General features: G+C 41.9%; 1 protein-coding gene across 2 annotated transcripts in view; it reads right to left on the reverse strand.

The window, feature by feature from the left end:
- LOC134220754 (uncharacterized) overlaps positions 1 to 25,093 on the reverse strand; it is a 429,558-nt gene that overhangs the window by 46,452 nt on the left and 358,013 nt on the right. For both annotated transcript variants that reach the window (XM_062699858.1, XM_062699859.1), the window contains exon 8: positions 15,958 to 16,139. In XM_062699858.1, the coding sequence (XP_062555842.1) occupies positions 15,958 to 16,139 (182 nt within the window). The remainder of the gene's footprint in view (positions 1 to 15,957; positions 16,140 to 25,093) is intronic.

The raw sequence follows: 25,093 nt of genomic DNA on the forward strand, positions 1-25,093 counted from the left end.
TATGCCGGAAATATGAAGTGCCGTTGCCCTAGAATGTAAGCTTTCAACTCGGTAGTTGCGAGATGGATCAACTAGGTCCGAGCTCAATGATAGACAAAGAAAAAAAATATACTCGGTAGTTGGCTTTATTTAAAAACGCAATTCCTGATATTATATGTTCTTTTGGATCATTTTCATTTCACGTGTTGCCTGAATTGAGGTACCCAGACCTTAAACTGGCTGGTCTGCTGCAATTGAGCAGCCAGGGGCTTACAAAACCGAAAATCTTCGAAATTTGACTGAGAATCTAACACCATCTACTTTAGACTGATCTTCCTTTGTTGTTGTGTACCTTACCACAACACTTAGGAAGACCCCATCCTTTAAAGGTATCAAAACAATAAAAAAATAGAACTAAATAATAGTCCCTTTCTACAACTTATTCACTAAAACTATGGAGAAATATACAATGTTACTGGGCAATTTTTATTGCAGAATAGTTTGTGTACCTTCATCTAATCATTGCATTCGGTTCGCTGCAAATGACGGATTTCATTTTGATAATTACTTCCCATTCATAAATTAATTTCAAAATTAAACTGTAAACACTGTCGCCTCTCATTCATCTCCTTCCACAACAAGGGTGATGGCTGATACGCATCCGCGATGATAGCTCCCAGCTAAGCAACTGAAGCTAGTTGACTGCGACATGTCAATTAATCATTTTGGGCAAATGTGACGACCCACCGCCTAATGCCAGTCGGAAGGTTAGCTTTCAGGTGCAGATAACTATTGGAGAACACGCAACGAATCAACGCCGGTGATCAAAGGCAGTGGCACGCATTTGTCAGATCGTGTGAGCACAACCATCAGAGCGGCTAGGGGACAATCATTTCACCGTTGTTGTTAGCTTGATAAATGACTTTTCGAGGCCATGAATAATTCGCATGATGTGTCGGATGTGTGCTAACTCTGGAGGTCCTGCCTGGTAGTAGAACGTGGGTGATGTTATTTCCACAACGGAGGGGAAGTTAATGCTTTCTAATACGTCAGCCAGCCTGTTGGCGTGCCTTAGGCCACCATCGAACGGGTAGCAGGATAGCAGTAAGCCATGCAAACTCACACGTTCACTTCGCTAACAGAAAGCTTCTACCGTAGCACTGTGAACTGTGAATTCAATGCTGACGACAAAATCCGATTCAAATAGTTTAAATCCACCTAATGATATCGATATGATTCTTAAATTCGTGTATTTTAAGCTGCATGGAATCAGTAAGTCAGTAATACTATCAGAGTGAAGAAGCGCATATAGTTCAAACACTAGAATAACGAGAATAGTGTTTGCAACATTTGCGTCTTTATTCGACTTCCAAATGTATTCTGCCACTGATTTTCCCTTTGTAACCCATAGTGCGCAGGTCAATCCTCACTGGCAACTGACCTAGGCCATAACCAAACAAACTTGTTTACTCGTCTGTGTCGTGATGGGTCCCACAGGATGCTCAGTTTGTACAGAGGAGTTAAATTCGAACAATCCAGGCCTGATGCAAAGGTGTCACGAATGTTTGTTCTGGCCGTTCGTACAGACAGTTTTGCTCCCGGATGGCTCTGACAACGAGAAGTTTCATTAATTATAAAACCACTGACTGCCGTTCGGATGCTTCCTCGAGACTTTTGTCGTTCATTGTCGAGCTTCATAATTAGCGAAATTTGCTCGATGCGGTCTATCCAAAGCACGTCAGCAGTTCGTTCAGTGAATGCCAGGCAGCATTTCCAGGGCCTAGATAGTAGCGAAGGCATTCTACTTTCAGTGAAACGCCGTTTATGTGAGTCATAATCAGCCGGATCTCTTCCAATAGTATCAAATCATGATAATCGTTGCTATTATTGCTTTAATTGAGTTGCCATATTGCTCCACTTGAGGCTGGTTTCCGAAATGAACTTGAACCTTCGGCCCATAGATAAGACCTATAGGGTGATAGCGGTTCAGGCGTAAGTTCTGGTTTATTTCACCGCTTTGTTAGCATCAACGGACAGCCAACGAGGTTCGATAGTAATCGCGAGAAGCAATAAATTAATTTATTAAAATAATTTTCCCCAACTAAATGAAGTAGTTGAGTGCGTCTAGCGGCATAACAGACAGGGCGAGTTACGACTATGGGCGAACCCGGACGATAACATGCAAAACTTGGCTAATGAAAATTTGAATTACAAATTTCCATTAGCAACATTTATGACTGTTGGTGGTTGGATTACTGAGGGACGGTAGGCTTAGTATTCCCGAATCAGGAAATGAAATGGTAGACAAGTCGGCGGTGGTGCACCCAAACCGAGACATTGTGGTGGACTCCCGCGGCCCATCGAAGCGTGATTTAATTGATCGTGAATAGAATTTGTTGCTGCACGGGCTCCAGCAGGAGGAAAATTTATTGTTTTAATTACACTTTTCGATTGGACAACCGCATTTATTAGCATAATGGACAGTTATCAGCCCATTATGGGAATCGCAATTAAGTGGCTTGAGCACAAATTTAGAACAATGGAAAGCTTGCATCATTTTGTTTCTGTGGTATCGCAAGGAATTATAAAGAAAGTTTTAGCTATCTTCATTCATCCAAAATATATGTGGCGCAAATTAATATTCATGGACACTCAACTTATTTCTTGTGGAATAAAAACTAGACTTCATAAGTTTTATTTTTCATTTCAATAGGAACGAGAAATGCAGAAAAAAAATCTCTTGACTGTTCGCGACTTTGTATTTATTTGTCATTCATCAAATTTTAAAGGTTCCCGACCAGTAGATAGTAACAGATTTATATCAAAATTTGTTATTCTGATACAGCAGTTTTTTTTATAACAGCGGTTGGTATAAAACATGTACCATTAGTAGTTAAAATGTCAAAATTTGTAACCTTTCCTAGTTTTAACAAAAATATTACTATATATGTTATTAATTGAACAAAAATGTAACTCGATGTGTTACATAAAAAGTGGTGAAAATAGCTTATACTATAACAAATTATGTTATTGGAAAGATTATGATTATCTATAATGTAGGCAATTAACTTTGTCCTGCTGGTTCAACTTTGAATGTAGGTTCAAGTGGTGAAGGTGGTACATACCTTCGATTTTTCAATTCCTATCTACCAAAAATGTCGGCAATTATTTTTCGGTAAAAATAAACATAACACATCATGTTATGACGATCATGAAATTTTCTTTTCCCCTTCTTTGACAGAGAATTTATAACAAAATTATTGCAAGTGTTGTTATTTGTAACACATATTGATATAATTGTGATAAAATTTTGTTATGACTTACTGGTCGGGTTTCTTTTCCGACATGGGTCAAACATATTTCAACAATAGCGTGATCTTGTACGTGACCTTGTCTAACCAATAATGCCGCAGAATCCTCACATTAACTGAGGTAATGATGATAATCTGTAATGTAACGGGGAAAAAACTTTCGATTTTTTTCTCATTTTTCAAGTTGAAATTACATAAAATTGCCTTTTTAATTATCGAAAAAAGAAAAGTTACTTCAGTTCCTCTCAAACCCATAAACAATTTTACATTCTCATTACACAGCTTTCTTTAAGCATACCATGCCGTGACAATGATAATGATTTCAATCGTGAACCCGAGGAGGGCGAAATAAATGGAAAACAGAGCAATAGCCACGCTAATTAAAAACAAGTCCGCTTAAGCATCATTTTCCTCGGACATTGTATTTTTCCTCATTTTGTGCTTTTTCCATCATGACGGGTCTTGAAAAGAAGGAAACAGTAAACTAAAGAAACCAAGATGAAAAGCACCGAAACAGCGGGAAACCATTGACTGGTAAGCACAACGATTTTTCTCTATCTCAAATACAGAAACACTGCTGCTGCTGAGACAAGAATGATGATGGTTTTGAGCACTCGGCTGGAAGGGCTTCCAACTACTGGTTGTTGGTTGACGACGTCAGTTTGGGAGACTTACATCCATCGGGGGACAGCAGTTGGGCTATTAATCATGAAATCTTGTAGTGATTAAATGAGTTGAAAACGCGCTCGTTACTAATGAAGCATAATTGATCATGTACACTCGTTTCCCTTCTTGCTTAATTGTGGGGGCTCCAGTAAGCCTTGTGTCTAATGGCCGATGACGGTTAGTTCGATTAGCAGTCCGGTCTAGGATTATTTGGCGGGAAAGATTCTTGACAAGATTCGTACAACGGCAGACGTAGAAGAGGTCAGTAGGAACGTAAAGCATCAATATAAGAAGAACTCATTTTCCTTGTTAATATATGTTCGGCTTTCTCACTTCAACCTGACGTATTATGCTTCGAAGTTAATTTAAACTACAGTTGTTTCTATACCCGATCATTAGGCTAGCGAATACAGAACCTATTGAATAATTGATTTAGTATTTCTTTTTCTGTTTCATAATACAGTTGTTGGAACACAAACACTCACTAATGATATTGAGCCGATCCCTTCAGTTGAAAAAAATGTACAACTAATGGAAAAACTGACTATAGAAGCCTGTGATGTATGGCTACGACAAGCAGTGAACAAACGGATTTTTTTCCGGAAACATGGTAACTTGTTTCAAAGTTGAAACTATTGCTCTCTCGTTCGTCTACCATGGCAGCAAAAAAGCACACATTCTAGGGCTTGACTGAACAGAGAACGCGTAATTGATGGAGTGCTTGAGATGGGACAAGCAAAGCAATTAATAAAAAATATCGTCTACAAAAACCTAACCAGAATCGCACCGTCGACGCAACGCTTCTTGTACCAACCATCGTACATGCAAAACAAATTGAAACAACACATCAATCTTGTCTTTACAAACTCAGGGTAGAAGTGGAAAAAAATCAGCCTCTGGTAACGAGTATCGAGCCATCAGTTTGGGGAAGTGCTATTTATTAGTCAAGCTAACTGCGACTGGTATGGCACGCGACAAAAACAAAGACATAACAAAAAGACACTCAGCGGCATTGGAGGAATCTTCACGCCTACAGACAAAAAGCACGCACGTGTCAATGAAGCAGGAATGGGATGGTGGTTGGTTGGTACGCATTAGGATCCGACCCGTGCAAATTGTAGAATAGCCATACTAATCCTTGAATCTTGTTCTTATTCTTTAATGGATCTACATTCCAACTGGAACTTTGTATGTGTTTCACCTCCTTAGCCGTGCGATAAGATGCGCGGATACAAAGCAAGACCATGCTGAGGGTGGCTGTGTTGGATTCCCGATCCGGTCTAGGAAATTTTCGAGTTGGAAATTTTATAGACTACCCTGGGCATTAAATTGTCATCGTGTTAGCCTCATGATGATATACAAATGGAAAAATGGTAACTTGACATAGAAACCTCGCAGTTAACAACTGTGGAAGAGCTGAATGAACAATCAGCTGCGAGACGGCAATGTCCCAGTGGGGGATGTAATGCCAACGAAGAAGAAGATGTGATTCACATTAGGCTTCCGAGCCTCTTGAAAGGAGGCTTCCGAGCCTCTTGAAAGGAGGCTTCCGAGCCTCTTGAAAGGAGGCTTCCGAGCCTCTTGAAAGGAAGCTTCCGAGCCTCTTTAAAGGAGGTTTCCGAGCCTATTGAAAGCCGGCTTCCGAGCCTCTTGAAAGGAGGCTTCCGAGCCTCTTGAAAGGAGGCTTCCGAGCCTCTTGAAAGGAGACTTCCGAGCCTCTTGAAAGGAAGCTTCCGAGCCTCTTTAAAGGAGGTTTCCGAGCCTATTGAAAGGCGGCTTCCGAGCCTCTTGAAAGGAGGCTTCCGAGCCTCTTGAAAGGAGACTTCCGAGCCTCTTGAAAGGAGGCTTCCGACCCTCTTGAAAGGAGGCTCCTGAAATTCTTGAAAGGGGGCTTCCGAGCCTCTTGAAAGGGGGCTTCCGAGCCTCTTGGAAGGATGCTTCCGAGCCTCTTGAAAAAAAAAACTTACGAGCTGCTTGGAAGGAGGCTTTCCAGCCTTTTGCAACAAAGTTACTGACCTTTTCGGAAAAAGTCTTCATGCCTCTCAAATGGAGGCTTCCGAACATTAAATGGAAAAAAAATCAAATTCCGGAGGTGCAAATCTTATTGAGCGTCTGTTCTCCATGTCAGGATCGGCTCACAACAGCGTCTGTTCTCCATGTTAGGGGCGGCTGATCATCGTCCGAGTGCCAGCGAGGGACTCTAAGTGAAACTGTGCACCATGGTCCACCGGAAATAAGGAGGAATGGTCCTCCGGAAATTTAGGGGGCTTGGTGTCAGGTAGGGTTTTTAGTACCGACCCCTTTTGGCGAGTCCCGGTACTACGGTACTGAACCCCTCAGTACCGGGAGTACCGGGAAAATACCGGTACTGGAAGATTTTTTTTCGAAAATCATTAAAATCAATAAAAAGTCAGGATTTATTGGTAACGATTCAAACTTTATTCATTGCTTTGTATGTATTCAACACTTGTCTTGGGGCTTGTCCTTATCCTTGAAATATGCTTTTAAAACGCACAGCATATTCAATGTTTCGTCAGACATACGGGATCGTATTGTAGTAGCAAAGCTTCCAGAAACAGAGAAAACTAGAGTCTACAGAAGTAGGGCGAACTGTTGCTAGTGAATCATGAAGCATTGACAAGTATTCTCCTTTCAGCTTTTTCTGAGTCGCTGTAAATTAATTCTTGTCTTACAATCTTTACGAATCATGGTGCAGTAATCTAACAGGAACAAGCGGGGACGATTTGGAAAAATACTGATGAAGTGTGACGATTTTTTTGGGATGTGACGATGTCGTTGCGGTTTGATTGTCTTGAGGTACGTCATCGGACGCCTGACGTTTGTCCGTTTTGCCTTTCTCGCATTTAGTTAAGACACCAACCTTATATGGGGTTTATATGGTCCGATGTACCATTTTCTTCATAACTTTTAAACGCAATGACCGATCGTTGTAAAATTCAATAGTGATCAACAAGGCTTAGGCCCCTGTCGAATAAAACTTGTTGCGAGAAAATCGGTTAAGGATTACTATACGAAAAGTTGTCTAATGTTTTTTATAGCTTTTGTGCACACACATACACACACACATACACACATACATACACACGGACAGACAGACATGTTCTCAGCTCGTCGAGCTGAGTCGATTGGTATATAATACTATGGGTCTCAGAGGCTTCTATAAAAGTTTCGTTTTCGGAGTGAAATGATAGCCTTTCGGTACAACTTAGTTGTACGAGAAAGGCAAAAATTAATATCTTTCTCACTAGCTGCTGCATTTAAATAATGTGGCTTTAACCATCGGAAGTTTTAACAAAAACTTTTTCCTTAGTACCGAAAATACCGGTACATTCATTAAGCTAGTACCGGTATTTCGGTACCGAAAATTGGTTGGTACTCCCGGGAATTCCGGTACCGGTACTCCCGGTACTAAAACCCTAGTGTCAGGCCCTGCAAGCCAGCCAAAACAAAACTCACGCAACGAACAATCAACAAGAGAGATTGCGACCGGAACCATCGGCGAAGACCACTGCGACGAAAAGGGACTAGCGATTGGAAACTCAGTTCGTGGAACTGCAAATCTCTCAACTTCATCGGGAACACACGCATACTCGCCGATGTGCTCAAGGACCGTGGATTCGGCATCGTAGTGCTGCAGGAGGTTTGTTGGAAGGGATCAATGGTGCGAACGTTTAGAGGTAATCATACCATCTACCAGAGCTGCAGCAACACACACGAGCTGGGAACAGCTTTCATAGTGATGGGCGATATGCAAAGGCGTGTGATCGGGTGGTGGCCGATCAATGAAAGAATGTGCAGGTTGAGGATCAAAGGCCGGTTCTTCAACTTCAGCATAATCAACGTCCATAGCCCACACTCCGGAAGCACTGATGATGATAAGGACGCATTCTACGCGCAGCTGGAACGTGAGTACGACAGCTGCCCAAGCCACGACGTCAAAATCATCATAGGAGATTTGAACGCTCAGGTTGGCCAAGAGGAGGAATTTAGACCGACTATTGGGAAGTTCAGCGCATACCGGCTAACGAACGAAAACGGCCTACGACTAATTGATTTCGCCGCCTCCAAGAATATGGCCATTCGCAGCACCTACTTCCAACACAACCTCTCGTATCGGTACACCTGGAGATCACCACTGCAGACAGAATCACAAATCGACCACTTTCTGATTGATGGACGGCACTTCTCCGACATTATCGACGTCAGGACATATCGTGGCGCTAACATCGACTCTGACCACTATCTGGTGATGGTTAAGCTGCGCCCAAAATTATCCGTCATCAACAATGTTTGGTACCGACGACCGCCGCGGTACGACCTAGAGCGACTGAAGCAACCTGATGTCGCCACTGCATACGCGCAGCATCTCGAGGCAGCGTTGTCGGAAGAGGGTGAGCTCGATGGGGCCCCTCTTGAGGACTGCTGGAATACAGTCAAAGCAGCCATTAACGACGCAGCGGAGAACAACGTCGGATATATGGGTCGAAGTCGACGAAACGATTGGTTCGACGAAGAGTGCAGACAGATTCTGGAGGAGAAGGACGCAGCGCGGGCGGTCGCGCTGCAGCAAGGGACCCGGCAGAACGTGGAACGTTATAGACGGAATCGGAGACAGCAGACCCGCCTTTTTCAGGAGAAGAAACGCCGCCTGGAAGAAGCGGAGTGCGAGGACATGGAACAGCTGTGCCGTTCTCAATATACACGCAAGTTCTATCAGAAGCTCAACGCATCCCGCAACGGCTTCGTGTCGCGAGCCGAAATGTGCCGGGATAAGGATGGGAGCATCTTGACGGACGAACGTGTGGTGATCGAAAGGTGGAAGCAGCACTACGAAGAACATCTGAATGGCGCTGAGAGTACAGGCAGTGAAAGTCAAGGCAGCGGAGGAGATGACTACGTCAGTTCAACGGACGATGGAAGCCAACCAGCCCCCACCTCGAGGGAAGGTAAGGATGCCATCCAACAGCTAAAGACCAATAAAGCAGCTAGTAAGGATGGTATCGGAGCTGAGCGCATCAAGATGGGCCCGGAAAAGCTGGCCACTTGCCTGCACAAACTGATAGTCAGAATCTGGGAAACTGAACAGCTACCGCAGGAGTGGAAGGAAGGGGTTATATGCCCCATCTACAAGAAAGGCGACAAGCTGGAGTGTGAGAACTTTCGAGCGATCACCATCCTCAATGCCGCCTACAAAGTGATATCCCAGATCATCTTCCGTCGTCTGTCACCATTAGTGAATGAGTTCGTGGGAAGTTATCGAGCCGGCATCGTCGACGGCCGCTCGACAACGGACCAGATCTTAACTGTTCGGCAAATCCTTCAAAAATGCCGTGGATACCAGGTCCCAACGCACCATCTGTTCATTGATTCCAAAACGGCATACGACAGTATATACCGCGTAGAGCAATGGAAAATTATGGACGAGAATAGCTTCCATGGGAAGCTTACCAGATTGATCAAAGCAACGGTGGATGGTGTGCAGAACTGTGTGATGATTTCGGGCGAACACTCCAGTTCGTTAGAATCGCGCCGGGGACTTAGACAAGGTGATGGACTTTCGTGCCTGTTGTTCAACATTGCGCTAGAAGGTGTCATGCGGAGAGCCGGGTGTAACAGCCGGGGTACGATTTTCAACAGATCCAGTCAATTTATTTGTTTCGCGGATGACATGGACATTGTCGGCCGAACATTTGCAAAAGTGGCAGAACTGTACACCCGCCTGAAACGTGAAGCAGAAGCCAAGTACATGCTTGTGGGCGGAACCGAGCGCGACAGGGCCCGCATGGGAAGCAGTATTACGATAGATGGGGATACCTACCGTCTATCTCGGATCCTTGCTAACAGCTGATAACAATGTTAGTCGTGAAATTCGAAGGCGCATCATCTGTGGAAGTCGGGCCTACTACGGGCTCCAGAAGAAACTGCGGCCTCTGTTACGGGGGTTGATCTGCAGATCTTGACTCTGTGGAGTTCGTATACTACATAGAACCCATGATAACAGGTGTGTGTGTGTGGCTCCAAACGACTTGAGCGGAATGCGATGACAGTAGCTCTCCGTGCGTGCCTGTGCACGCCACGGAGATCTGACAAGAAGAGAACGAGTCATGGCTTGCTGCTCACCGATTGCCACGCTGAGGTGCTAATATATAATCACACGCTGATGGTAACTTACTCAAACCCCACAACAGAATTAACAGAAAATCAAATCATCAACATCAGCGTCAGTCGAAAATGGAAACGTAGTGCCAATATCGCGCCTGATCATCACCTCCTCGTCGGCGAAATATGCCTTCACATTGCGCAAATTCGTTAGCAAGAGAAAAGAGTTGGATAACGGTTGAACAAACGTCGACTGAAAAATGCCACGGTTAAAGATCCTACGTTGAAGAACTGGAGACGCGTGCTGCAGATCAGGGTTTGCAGAAATCGCTCTCAATCGATAACGAACAACGATAAAAGAGAGTCAAAAACCTCTTCAAATCATAACAAGCCATGAAAACAAAACTATCGCGCTTGTATACAAGTTGAAAAAAAACTGATTCGAATAGGCGGCCCCCACCGAGGGGGTTTGATAAAACGCGTTGTTCTCGCTCATTTTATGTTGGGGACCATACTTTTTTGGCACAGCTGTGTAAAACAAGTTGAAATGCATCATCAGAATCGGTGCCCCCGCAATTGGGGCTTATTAAAAGAAATGTATCATGGGTTGTAGCCCCCCGAATCAGTTCATTATCGTAACAGCTACCGAAAAACGTCTCTCACTGTATGCTACCTATCGAGAGTGTATACAGACGTGATAAGTGAGAGATTTTCTCATTCTCCTTTAGTTTCAAATCCTGCTGCAGACATTCCAGAAAATGGTAGCATAGAAGACCAATGGACTGCCAACAAGCACGCCTTCATTGCAGCCAGCGAGACAAATCTGGGCGAACTGCATACCCAGAGAAAACAATTGATCACCTATGAGACCAGGATGAAGATAAAGAAGCGAAAAGAAACGTCACGCCACGATGAAGCGAAGAAAAACTGGAAGACTCTTGTTTTTTTATTTAATGATTTTACATATTCAGTTAATTCTCAATCGTACACACACAGTAGCTCGGCATTTTGATGATTTAACCGAGATCCACACAGTCGAGTGTTCGGTCACTCGTCGTCTTTTTCTTCTGGGAAATTTCCACCTTGCTGCTTAGTGTTCATTCAGCACTAAGCAGCGTGGTACCCCCGAGGTTTCTATGAAAAATTACAATTTTTGCATTCGTATATCATGAGGCTAACACGAAGATACTTTTAGCCCAAGGAAGTCGAGACAATTTCCATACCAAAAATTTGCTAGACCGGCACCGGGAATCGAACCCAGCCACCATCAGCAATAGCCATCTTTATAGCCGGGCATCTTACCGCACGGGTAAGGAGGGCCACTCGTCGTCACCACACGTAAATTTCGCCGATATTTCAGTATAACTTTAACCGAGATTTGCACAGTCGAGATTGATGAAAAAAAAAAAATGTGTTGGTCACCGGCAGTTGAAAATATAATGGTTCGCATCAGGAAAAAAAAAACACATCAGCAACCACTGCAAGGTCATATCTAAAATGGTTAACAGAGAGCTGCTGGGTGATAAATTGAAAATTTATTGATTTCTATGTTATGTTAATCGAAATGATCCAGCCTAGGGCTGAAAATCTCGTTAATAAAGACATATTATGTTTCCGCTTTGAACCTGAATATACAATAATGAGACTATTTTCACTACACAACATTTCGTTTGACACATTATTTTAGTTTTTGTGTTCAGTTTTATACCAGGAAATCATTAAGATTCTTGAAATATTAACCCAAGAACCGTAATAAACGACAGAAAAGTGCCTCTTCAACATTGCTGAGCTTCATTAGCCGAAAAACTCTCTTTAAGAGGGATCGGTCATATTACCACGTACTTCAAAACCTATCCAGATCATGCCTGGGTGTGACTAATATCAGAATACATAAAACCTTTCAGGGTAAAAGCTTCGATAGTCGCGGGTATTCCTATAGTTGCGGTAGTGTTTTTAGCCAATATACGTATTAGAGTGGGGCGCAGTTGCATGAAAAAACGCAAACTTCGTCCGATCAAGTGAGATCAAGGTTTTTCTGAATCGTTTTGGGACCCCAATCAACTGTGCAAAATATGGGCTCGATTGGTTGCAACCTCGCATGCCGCATCGCGTTTTAAATATACATGGAGATTAGTATGGGAAAACGTACTTTTTTACATTTTTGCTCTTAGCGGCTTCAATTTATCATCAATCACGTGACTCAATACGTTAGCATCTAGTCTGGAAGATGCTGAAAGACTTTGCCGAAGAAGGTACATAGCTGGAAGGTCTACAAAAAATGTTATTACGTTTCGAAAATTGATTGTGTAAACCATATGCAAGAAATCAATGTTTCTGCCAGCACTACCGGACAACCTATGGTTCTCGAAAGGCAAAATCCATCTTCCTTCTCGTCGGATTTTTTTCTTTGTGAAATGATTCCGGATAGCTCCCATTAGCTCTAAAGCCCAATAAGATCCATTATTTTGAAATAACACTCAGTTAAATTATTGGTCTACGTAGTACGGCAGTGCTGGCAGAATAAACGATTTTTTGCATATGGTTTGAACACTCCATGTTCTAAGCGTTATAACTTTTTTCGTGGATGTTCCAGCAACGTGCCTTCTTCAGCAAAGTTTTTCGGCATCCTTTGGGTTATACTTTAACGCAATGTGCCACTTGGTTTACGATGAACTGAAGCCTCTAGTAGTAGAAATGCAAAAATATACGTTCTCCCATACTAATTTCCATACAAACTTCAAACGCGATGCGGAAAGCGAGGAAGCAACCAATCGATCCCAAATTCTGCACAGTTGTTCAGGACCCAGAATGGCTTCGAAAAACCATTGATTTGAAAAAATGACCATGACGCCCCACTCTAATACGTATCAAATGTAGCAACTTATGCATTATATTAATTTGTTGACCTGTCATCGCACGAAATAGAAGAAAACAGGTTGAGAATTGCATCAAAATCGGTAAAGTATCACTAAAATACCTTATCTTTATCTCTGCTTTGCACTAATAATTGAGATAGTGTTCCTATAGCTGAGAGTTTTCTAGGAAAACAATGGGATTAGCAGAAAATGAGTTGAAAAAATATCACAAGCAACTATTGGAACACTGCAACAAAAATTGGAGTTGAGAATGATGGATTGGATAACTCTTTGTTCAAAATATAATTGATGAGCTTTCGAATGCGTACTAAAGGTAAGCGAAATGAAGTATATACGTGGTGCAAACGAACAAATAGTGGTGAATCGTGCTTAGTTCCTCCACTGTTGGGTATTTCACCCTACCATTGATTTCGTTTTAGAAAATGGATATGGGAAATAAATGGATTTGGTTCAGTTCCGAAATTTTTGCTGGTTAGTCCCTAAAACCTTAAGCAGCACAATTTCGTTCAATTTGGTTGCAGTAACTGAGATACGACTTGAGTTGGTCATACGTAAGAGAAACTTGTATGTAACATGTTTGTTGTTCGGGTATACGAAACTCCAGATCGTGAATACCAACTCGAATTAAATTCAACGATAGATAATGGGACAATATCCCTTGTCGAATGCAACATTGTAACCGTTCGTAGCTTCAGCTCAAGGTTTATTAATAACCGGTGGCTTAAGCGCCACTTCCGGGATCTGGAAGACCACCGGTCGAGTTGCTTTGCCCGACTTCTCTCCTCAGGGGTCACTCGAACGGTCTCTGGCTGAAACTTAAAATATTGCTATGCACCAAGTGCTTCTCCAACTTGGCCACCTCCTGAGTTACGTTACTCGAACCCTCAAACTCTTCCAACCCGCCAACAAATCCCGGCAGAAGTTATGCAAAGCGAATGATCAAAGTAGTCAACGAAACGGAATGATCTCTCAGCGATTACTCCAACTAAAAAACTACTCGATCTTCTTAAGTTAAATTCATGGAGTTTATTTTTTTCGGATTGAACACATTTGGAATTGGTACGGAAATGGAAATGTTTATCTAGATCATGGCCATGTCTACACACTAGTCACATCAGCTGCGCGCCATCCTGCAGCTAGGCGATTCTTCTGTCGCCGGTGGTCTTCCGGATCCCGGAAGTGGCGTTATGCAACCGGTCATTAATAAACCTCGAGCTGAAGCCACGAACGGTTACAACATGTCACAATTTGAAGAACACTATTTGTCAATTAGCGTAACGTGATGGTGTTGAAATTAATCCAGCCCTTTTTCCTATAAATTCAGTCTTATCTACAATTTGAATTCACAGCACCATTTCTGTTGATGTGTACGATTAATGCTTAAAATAACTCGAGACTCAAAACCATATATAAGAGCTGAAAACACACTTCCATTCGAAAACGGAAAAAAAGTGAAAGTCGGCTCCTCGTGATGTCGCGTTACACTGGAATGTGCCAATAGTTGATTCAAAAGTATAAGATTGCTAGTGTCGCTCCTGTTCGCGTGACCAATATCTAGTTTGCATCGGCCTAGCAGCCAAAGTACCGGTCTTATAAATGTCAAACTAATGTTGTTGATCATACGAAACATTCACTACAACATGGTACATCATAAACAGCTGAATTCAGCTTATTGAAGCCAAATTCGATAAACATATTAAATGACTACAGCGCCACCAGCGTTCTAGTACTTATGCTTCTACTGTGCCAATAGACCGTCAGCTTGATTTTTTGGCATTGCTGCATCAAAGCAAGCCTTAAATATGAACTTTTTTGGTACACCCTCGGACATAATTATAATACGATAATACCATCGCTGGTTTCAAATGGTCATGTTTGAGAATCAATATCTCAATTTCTAGCGATTTAAGGCCATATTTTCACCCCAGCTTAAAATGATATGAATTTTTAATTATTGGTTGCTATTTGTATGCATGTTTCAGTTGGAAACTAAACTTTTATATAAGTCTAAATAACCACCATTAATTAAAAACTCAGGTCCCTTCCGGCCTTGGGGGTGAAAATATGTCCCTAATCTAATCGCAAGAAATCGAGCTATTGATCCTCAAACATGAGCATTTTGTATGTAAAATCAGCGATGGTGTTATAATTATTTCCATGGGTGTAGTATATTTTCGGGGCCCTCCTTAGCCGTGCGGTAAGACGCGCGGCTACAAAGTAAGACCATGCTGAGGGTGGCTGGGTTCGATGCCCGGTGCCGGTCTAGGCAATTTTCGGATTGTAAATTTTCTGGGCATAATAGTATCATCGTGTTAGCCTCATGATTTACGAATGCAAAAATGGTAACTTGGCATAGAAACCTCGCAGTTAACAACTGTGGAAGTGCTTAATGAACACTAAGCAGCGAGGCGGCTCTGTCCCAGTGTAGGGATGTAATGCCAATAAGAAGAAGAAGTATATTTTAGGGCGGTTATTGTCTTAACTATCCAGTGTAAGATAATTCATTATCGAGATATAACGCAATAATTGAGAAAATCCTGCTTTCGATCAAATAAGCAATAAGGCTTACAAACAACCATGCGTTCCCAATTTATTTCTCATGCAAGTCTGCCTTTTTGCTCCAGTGCCAGTGCATTTTGCCAGAAGAAGCAGCGCTAGAGGCACTGTTTTCCCACACAACATTTGAGATCAACATTATTCAACACTATGGTAACCCGGGTTTTTCATCAAATCGAAAATAATGAAATCTAAAATAATCTATTGTAAACGGTATGTTATTTTCGCATTGTATTTCTGCTGAACTGATAAACCATGCAAAAAAACAGAGAAATAAACAATCTCAGAAAGAAAACTCCACCATGCAACACGACAAGAAAAGCACAAGTCACATACCCACGCAACCTACAGCAAACGACACCAGCAGCCACAGTTAAAAAAAGGAGGAAGCAAAAAGGCGGCAAAAAATCGTTTACAATAACAAGCTTTCCGTGATGTCTGGCACTTACCGTAATAAATCGTCGACCGCTTCTTGGTGTAGTTGGTCTCCGGCACCGTGAGGTAGCACTCGATCGTGGTGGGGCTTTCGAGCTCCTCCTTCGGTATGCTACCGCTGATGGACACGTTGTACAAATTATTCTCACCCAGCACGGACCTCGGCTTTGGCGTTTCGAATGTTTTATCGTTGATTCTGTCGGCGGTGGTCGGTGGCAACCAGATGCGTCGCGTTCCGTATCCGGCGATATGGTGTGCGTTTGGTCGGAAACGAAGGAAGAAAAGTCAGAAGCGGAAATGTTGTGATCAGTTTGTTTTTCTATTTTTCCTCTGTTTGTTATTTTGGGCATTGTGCGCAGGGAATTCACTGATGCGGATGCCCGAAGATGAATGAGAAAACGAAAGAAAAGCAACACATTAACCTCAAGCGGAAGAAGTTCCAATTATCTGGATCGATTTTCTGTCTTCCATTTGGAAGAGTTGACAGCTATGGCCAGCTTTTTACTGTGCGGCACCGGCGTTACTGGGTGGGGTCATTTTATAAAAGTAATAGTATCCAGTAAAACACAACGAAACTTTTATATAGATCCTCGATTATCCATAATCCAGATGATACGATGCAATTATTTCTTTGACAAAGACTTAAGTTATTATCCAGACAATACATTGCAATGCATGTCATGCTTTAATGAATATAGATATGCTAAAAAAAATATTACACTCATTTGGACGTATTCACAAAACATTTTTTAGTATTGATAAAATTTCAGCGAACTTTAAACAGCGGGACCGTTGTTGTGGAAAAATGTCTATCTGAATAAAGTTCCTTCAACAAGTGAAACGTTGTCACAGACCAAAAGATATTGTCATTTTTGGCTGTCTACTCAAATCAGTGTACATTCCTTAAAGATGAGAACAAAAATATTAACCTGCAAAGTTTATCCGAACTGTTCAGCTGTAAAATTTACTGAATACCCATTGTAAAATTATTTGGGTGTGCAGTACGCGCATAAACCCAATAAGCACAGCATAAATGGTTATTAATTCATAAAACGATCCAAAGAGTATAAGGTATGCATAAATATAAAAAATCATCATTAAAGTTGTATATTCAACATTCAAATTGAGTGAAAACTACTCCGCCAATTATATTATGCTGACCAACAAAACGGTAACAGCTGCAAACGAGTTTCCATCCATGCTCCCCTTCTATGTACGCCAAAGATTCCGCACAACCAAAAAGCCTGATTCGGGGCCATGCTCATGGGTTTGCCCTCTCCGGACAGTTCACGGGATATGGAAATAAATTATCATCACACAGCAGTTTCGTGATAAGGGTACGAAGCTCGTTACGATGTCCATCCTTTCGATGGCAGTCGTAGCAGTCATGTGAATGTGTGGGCCTTTATTATTCTAAGAAGAAACAGTCTCTGTTTCTGTTGCTGAATTTGTGGATCTGAACCGAGAGGAAATGTGATGAAAACATTAGGATTTATTGGATTCTATCACCATCAATTTTATGACCTTTCAGTGGAAATGTAGTGAAATGGAAATGAGGTGTCTTTTTAGTTGTGATGGAGGGGGTAAGGGTGGTGTAGGCATCATTTTCAATTTCCTGGTTTCCACCGTTTGCGGATTATGCAGCAGTTTATGTACGCTGAAAATTAGTTGCGTAGAGTGAAATCCTAATCCTAGCACATACACAGAACTGAGACATTGCCTCGCTCCGTACATTAAACACTTACGATGTGTATAATGGCGAGATTTCATAGCCAAATTTCAATTTGGTGTGAAAACTCACTACCTCCGGGAAATCAACAAAATTGTCTAGACCGGGACCGGAAATCGAATATTTATCAAATTCGCAAGTTTCGAAATCGGTCAAGAATCACGTCAAGTCAAAAGTGAATAAGGGAAAAAAAATTCGAGGATGGCTATAAAGCAATAAAAAGGACATATTATAGATTAACACCATAAAAGTAAAATTGGAACAGGTTCCCCTGATCTGTTTGACTGCCGAACTGCGCAGGTACAAAGCTACCATACCACTAATTATTGGACCTCTCATCTACAGGTTAGTTTGCACATAACTTCTGGTCAGCTAAAAAAAACTCCTTTTTACAGGCTTAACAAACCCTATACTTAACTATGGTATGCTGTAAGCCTTAATATTGACTAGAAAAATAATTGTGCATCATCTAACCCAATTATTTCCCATGATGCTTTTTTTGTACTGGCTGCTTTTGTGTTCAATTAGATTAATTTAGAATAACAAACCCTATAACTGACTATGCTGAACTATGACTGCAGAACACAATGAACATAAATATGAAAATATTTTATTTTCCAAACAACCTGGCCAGCAGGAAGATCGAGACCGTGAAGATATGGAAACAACTGGACCGCGCTAATAATGCTATGAGAAGTTGAACCATTCACGTAAGGGCCAAGTGCCACAGTCTGACATGTGTAACGACTTATACAGGAACCTTCTTACGAACGAGCGTGGTGTGATCCAGAGGTCGCGGGAGCACTACGAAGAGCACTTAAATTGCAATATGGAAGGTGTCGTGTGTCCTATCTACGAAAAATGTGATTAACTGGATGGTAGCAACTACCGTGCAATTACGTTGATGAACGGTTAGGAATGAGCCACTAGGGCTGCAAGTCTCTATAATAAAGTCAAGAAACATTACTGAATGTCGCCTTCAAGGTCCTCCCCCCAAAATTTTATGCCGTCTCCTAAATGTTATGCCTCCCAATGCCGTCGTAGATATAATTAGAGCGCATCATGGGACGTTATGGTCTCGAAAATGAGCAAAAACAGATATCTGTTCGCAGATAGGTCGACATGGTGATCAGGGGATCCCAATTCCCCCCATCAACCGGTTCACAAGCTCACATAGGTCTCCCGTGATGGCTTTACAGAAAATCAAATCGACCACATCTACGTCAGTCGAACATGGAAACGATTGAACACACGCCAGACCGCATCGTGCTTTCGTGCTGTGCGGTTCTTTCTCTCTTTGCGGAAGGAAGTTTTTAATACTACCCGAAGCTATTTTAATTTCAACGGTGCTTCTTAGCGCTATTTGTACCCACTGATCCCGTTACGATCTTTGCAAGGACCCGTGCCTTCGTTTTACGTTGGACCCGTTTGCGGAAGTAAAATTCCGACAAGCGGTGGTAATCCTGCAGGGACACAAAAACCTCTTAGAAGGTCACGTCTCCACGCTCAGCAATGAGTATTAACAAAACAAGAGGAAGGGGAGTCTCTGAATTCTCCACTTCCTTCAAAGAAACAAGGTTTCAAGACCGTCCTGCCCAAGCGCGGAAAAAATAGAAGGAAGCTGGAGAATTCAGATATTCCTTCTAACTCTAATATCGGAAATAATTCTTCTCCAATCGAACTGAGCAATCAGTTCGATTTGATTAATGATGAAATTGAGCAAATCGAATCTACCTCTAGCCCAGGTGATTCGATTCATGCGAAAAGCAAAGGATTCCGCCAATTGTGGTATCTGTTGCCGAGTTTTCTGGCTTCCGGAATGAGATTTTGAGTAACCTTCAGGGGATCAAGGTTTCATTTCAGATTGCTAGGAAGGGTGACTGCCGCGTTTTGCCGGGATCCTTTGACGATCGCAAACGTCTTCTTCACTATTTAACTGAGAAGCGCCATCAATTCTTCACATACGACGACAAAACTGAGCGTTTGTTCAAAGTCGTCTTGAAGGTCTCCCAGTGATGACAAATCACTGGATGAGATTAAAATTGAAATTTCTCAATTACTTGGATTTTCACCAGTCCAAGTAATTAAGATGAAAAAGAAATCCCATTCTGGAACTTCCCAGAGGGGCATTTCTCAAGAATTTTATTTAGTTCATTTTAACAAAAGTGAACTAAATAATATGAAAAGTTTGGAAAAGGCCTGTATTATGTCTCAACATTGCGCTAGAAGGTGTCATGCGGAGAGCCGGGTGTAACAGCCGGGGTACGATTTTCAACAGATCCAGTCAATTTATTTGCTTCGCGGATGACATGGACATTGTCGGCCGAACATTTGCAAAGGTGGCCGAACTGTACACCCGCCTGAAACGTGAAGCAACAAAAGTTGGACTGGTGGTGAATGCGTCAAAGACAAAGTACATGCTTGTGGGTGGAACCGAGCGCGACAGGGTCCGCCTGGGAAGCAGTGTTACGATAGACGGGGATACCTTCGAGGTGGTCGAGGAATTCGTCTACCTCGGATCCTTGCTAACGGCTGACAACAACGTTAGTCGTGAAATACAAAGGCGCATCATCTGTGGAAGTCGGGCCTACTACGGGCTCCAGAAGAAACTGCGGTCGAAAAAGATTCGCCACCGCACCAAATGTGTCATGTACAAGACGTTAATAAGACCGGTAGTCCTCTACGGACATGAAACATGGACAATGCTCGAGGAGGACTTGCAAGCACTCGGAGTATTCGAGAGACGGGTGCTTAGGACCATCTTTGGCGGTGTACAAGAAGACGGTGTGTGGCGGCGAAGAATGAACCATGAGCTCGCCCAGCTCTACGGCGAACCCAGTATCCAGAAGGTAGCTAAAGCCGGAAGGGTACGATGGGCAGGGCATGTTACAAGAATGCCGGACAGCAACCCTGCAAAGATGGTGTTCGCTTCCGATCCGGCAGGTACGAGACGACGTGGAGCGCAGCGAGCGAGATGGGCAGACCAGGTGCAGAACGACTTGGCGAGCGTGGGACGTATTCGAGGATGGAGAGATGCGGCCTCGAACCGTGTATTGTGGCGTCAAATTGTTGATTCAGTGTTATCTGTATAGATGTAGACTAAATAAATGAAAAAAAAAAATGAATATGTCTCATGTCCGTGTTACATGGGAACATTTCCGCAGGCCTGGGGGAAATTTCCAAAACCCCACCCAGTGCCCTAAGTGCCAAAAGTGGGGTCATGGAACCAAACATTGTCACATGGATGCTAAATGCATGATTTGCGGTGGAACCTCTCACGCCAAGGACGCATGTCCTGTGAGAGAAGATTCCAATAAATTTAAGTGCGCAAACTGTGGGGGCAATCATAAATCCAATTTCTGGGAATGCCCTTCACGCAAAAAAGTTTTGAATTCCCGTGCAAAATTGATGACGGGAAATTCCAATCGGATCCCAGATTCGACGGGTAGAAATTTTTCAAACGCTCAAATTTCGAAACCGGTTACCGGTCGAGCAATTCATACCCACCACAATTCACAAACAAATTTTGCCGCTCGTCAACAGGTAGCAAGCACTTCAGTAAATTCCAATTTTTCGAATGTACCTACGTATGCAAACATCGCTGCTGGTAGACAAAATTTCTCTTCTCAAAATAAGGTTTATACCCATGTCCCAACGGAAAATAATGGTCATGTTGCCGATTCAGGTAGCGGAGTGCGAGGAGATGGAACAGCTGTGCCGTTCTCAAGATACACGCAAGTTCTATCAGAAGCTCAACGCATCCCGCAACGGCTTCGTGCCGCGAGCCGAAATGTGCCGGGATAAGGATGGGGAACCCATATAGCTGGAGAAATGCATATATTCGCATCGGTATATTTCCCACCTAATCATGCTTGTAAGCACAACTATGAATCTTTTTTTGAGTGCGCTGAACAAATACTATCAGAACATCCACCGGAGGTTAAAGTTCACATCTATGGGGACTTTAACCAACGCAATGCTGACTTTATTCTAGACTCAGAAAACGAATGTATCCTACTGCCAGTCGTTGGGGATAACGAAACTTTGCAATTAATTTTTGACAAGTCTGCAAGTTTAGGATTGAACCAAATTAATCATATAAAAACAATCAAAATTGCTATTTGGACCTCTTGCTGACAAATATCTATGAAGATTTCTGTGTAACAGAATCTATCAATCCATTGTGGAAAAATGAAGCGTTCCACACTGCAATCGAATACTCGTTATTCATTCATGAGCAACAAAGACCCAACGATTGTGAGTATGAGGATGTCTTTGAATATAATTTAGCGAACTATGAAAATATTCGAGATAGGTTAAGAAGTGTAAACTGGCAAATAGTTTTAAGAAATGAAGAAAATGTCGAAGCATCTGTTAACACTTTTACAGATTATTATCTGACATATTCTCACAAGAAACTCCACTAAAACGAAAACGACCTCATAACAATAATAAAGACCCAATTTGGTATAACCGGCAAATCAAGAATTTAAGAAATCGCAAGCAAAAGCCACACAAAACTTTCAAAAGTCATAACAGTAATGAAAATTTAGTATATTACTTGGACGTATGCGATCAATTGAATTACGCTATCAGTAACGCATTGGAAGATTACAATTCAAAAACTGAGAGCGAAATAAAGTCCTGTCCTAAGAACTTCTTTAATTACGTAAAAACAAAACTGAAATCTAATAACTTTCCATCAATTATGCATCTTGACGAAAACGCGGGGATAGCTCGGAAAAGAACTGTAATCTTTTTGCAGATTTTTCCAGGAAACCTATTCTACATTTTCTGAAAATGATCGTGACCGCGACTATTTTGCATTTTTTCCAGACTTTTCAAATGATATTGGAGTGAATCAACTTCATGTCCATGACATTTTGCAGGCCCTACGTAGTTTAGATGCTTCAAAAGGTCCTGGTCCTGATGGAATCCCTCCTATATTTATGAAAACCCTAGCAGTGGAACTAACCACTCCATTATTTTGGCTATTTAATATGTCACTAGAATCAGGAAAATTCCCAAATATATGGAAAAACTCATTTTTGATACCCATTTTCAAATCTGGAAAAAATCAGACATACGTAATTATCGTGGAATAGCCATTATCTCTTGCATTCCAAAACTTTTTGAGGCCATAGTAAACGAAAAATTATTCAAACAAGTAAAAAACCGAATAACAGACGCACAGCATGGCTTCTTTAAAGGGCGTTCAAGCTCAACTAATCTTCTTGAATTTGTTGACTATACCCTGAATGCAATGGATAAAGGAAACCATGTAGAAGCTCTTTATACTGACTTCAGTAAAGCATTTGATCGCATAGATATACCCATGCTTCTATTCAAATTGAAAAAAACTGGAATTGAGCTGGGACTACTCAAATGGCTTGAATCCTACTTAACTGATCGCCAATTGATTATAAAATTTAACAGCAATAGATCAAAACCCATTCAAGCCACTTCCGGTGTCCCCAGGGCTCTCATTTAGGGCCTCTATTATTCATAATATATGTAAACGACATTTCCTTCATTCTTGACAAACTTAAAGTGTTAATCTATGCAGATGACATGAAGCTCTTTTGGAAATAGGGAATAAAATGACCTCAACATATTCCAGAACGAAATATGCACATTCTACGAATGGTGCAATAAAAGCCTATTGCAACTGAATGTAAAAAATGTAACCTTATATCATTCAGCAGAAAAGAACAGCATCAAATCTCTCAATTACATTAGGAAACCAGGTTGTAGAGAAATGCGATAGAGTTAGGGATTTAGGAATTATCTTAGACTCCAAACTAACGTTCATCGACCATTACAACACCATTATTCATAAAGCAAATAATATGATGGGTTTTATAAAACGTTTCTGCTATAACTTTCATGACCCATACACAATTAAAACATTATATATTGCTTATGTAAGGTCGATACTGGAATATTGCAGCATTGTATGGTCTCCATTTTCAATAGCACACGAAGAAAGATTAGAATCAGTACAAAACAATTCCTATTATTTGCTCTTCGTAAATTAGGTTGGACAACATTCCCACTTCCATCATATGAGGCACGCTGCAAGCTTATAAACATTCAATCTTTGAAAGAGCGTCGTGAAACTGCAATGGTTTCATTTATTAACGATATAGTTTCGCAGCGTATTGATTCAACAAACATTTTATCGAAATTAAATTTCTACACTCCATCTCGACAACTGCGTCATCGACATACATTTTAATTAATCACTGCCGTACAAATTATGCAAAATTTGGACCTCTCAATCAGATGATGGCCATCTATAATAATCAACACTGAAAAACTATTAACTTTACAATGTCTCGGCAGAACTTTCAATTTTTTTTCACAATTCGAAACCTACACATCTAAATTTACATTGAATCTCAAAATTAAACACTACTTAACCAAACTATTTTTATTTTTATACACTATAATACCGTTTTTATAGCATTAAGAAAATAAAATAAAACATGTATATTGTATATGTACTAGTCTACGTCGGTTGACGAAATAAATAAATAAATAAAGAAATCTTGACGGACGAACGTGTGGTGATCGAAAGGTGGAAGCAGCACTATGAAGAACATCTGAATGGCGCTGAGAGTACAGGCAGTGAAAGTCATGGCAGCGGAGGAGATGACTACGTCAGTTCAACGGACGATGGAAGCCAACCAGCCCCACCTCGAGGGAAGGTAAGGATGCCATCCAACAGCTAAAGACCAATAAAGCAGCTAGTAAGGATGGTATCGGAGCTGAGCGCATCAAGATGGGCCCGGAAAAGCTGGCCACTTGCCTGCACAAACTGATAGTCAGAATCTGGGAAACTGAACACCTACCGCAGGAATGGAAGGAAGGGGTTAGATGCCCCATCTACAAGAAAGGCGACAAGCTGGAGTGTGAGAACTTTCGAGCGATCACCATCCTCAATGCCGCCTACACAGTGATATCCCAGATCATCTTCCGTCGTCTGTCACCATTAGTGAATGAGTTCGTGGGAAGTTATCGAGCCGGCTTCGTCGACGGCCGCTCGACAACGGACCAGATCTTTACTGTTCGGCAAATCCTTCAAAAATGCCGTGGATACCAGGTCCCAACGCACCATCTGTTCATTGATTTCAAAGCGGCATACGACAGTATATACCGCGTAGAGCAATGGAAAATTATGGACGAGAATAGCTTCCATGCGAAGCTTACCAGATTGATCAAAGCAACGGTGGATGGTGTGCAGAACTGTGTGATGATTTCGGACGAACACTCCAGTTCGTTAGAATCGCGCCGGGGACTTAGACAAGATGATGGACTTTCGTGCCTGTTGTTCAACATTGCGCTAGAAGGTGTCATGCGGAGAGCCGGGTGTAACAGCCGGGGTACGATTTTCAACAGATCCAGTCAATTTATTTGTT

Source organism: Armigeres subalbatus, chromosome 3, assembly GCF_024139115.2.
Source record: "Armigeres subalbatus isolate Guangzhou_Male chromosome 3, GZ_Asu_2, whole genome shotgun sequence".
NCBI lineage: Eukaryota > Metazoa > Arthropoda > Insecta > Diptera > Culicidae > Armigeres > Armigeres subalbatus.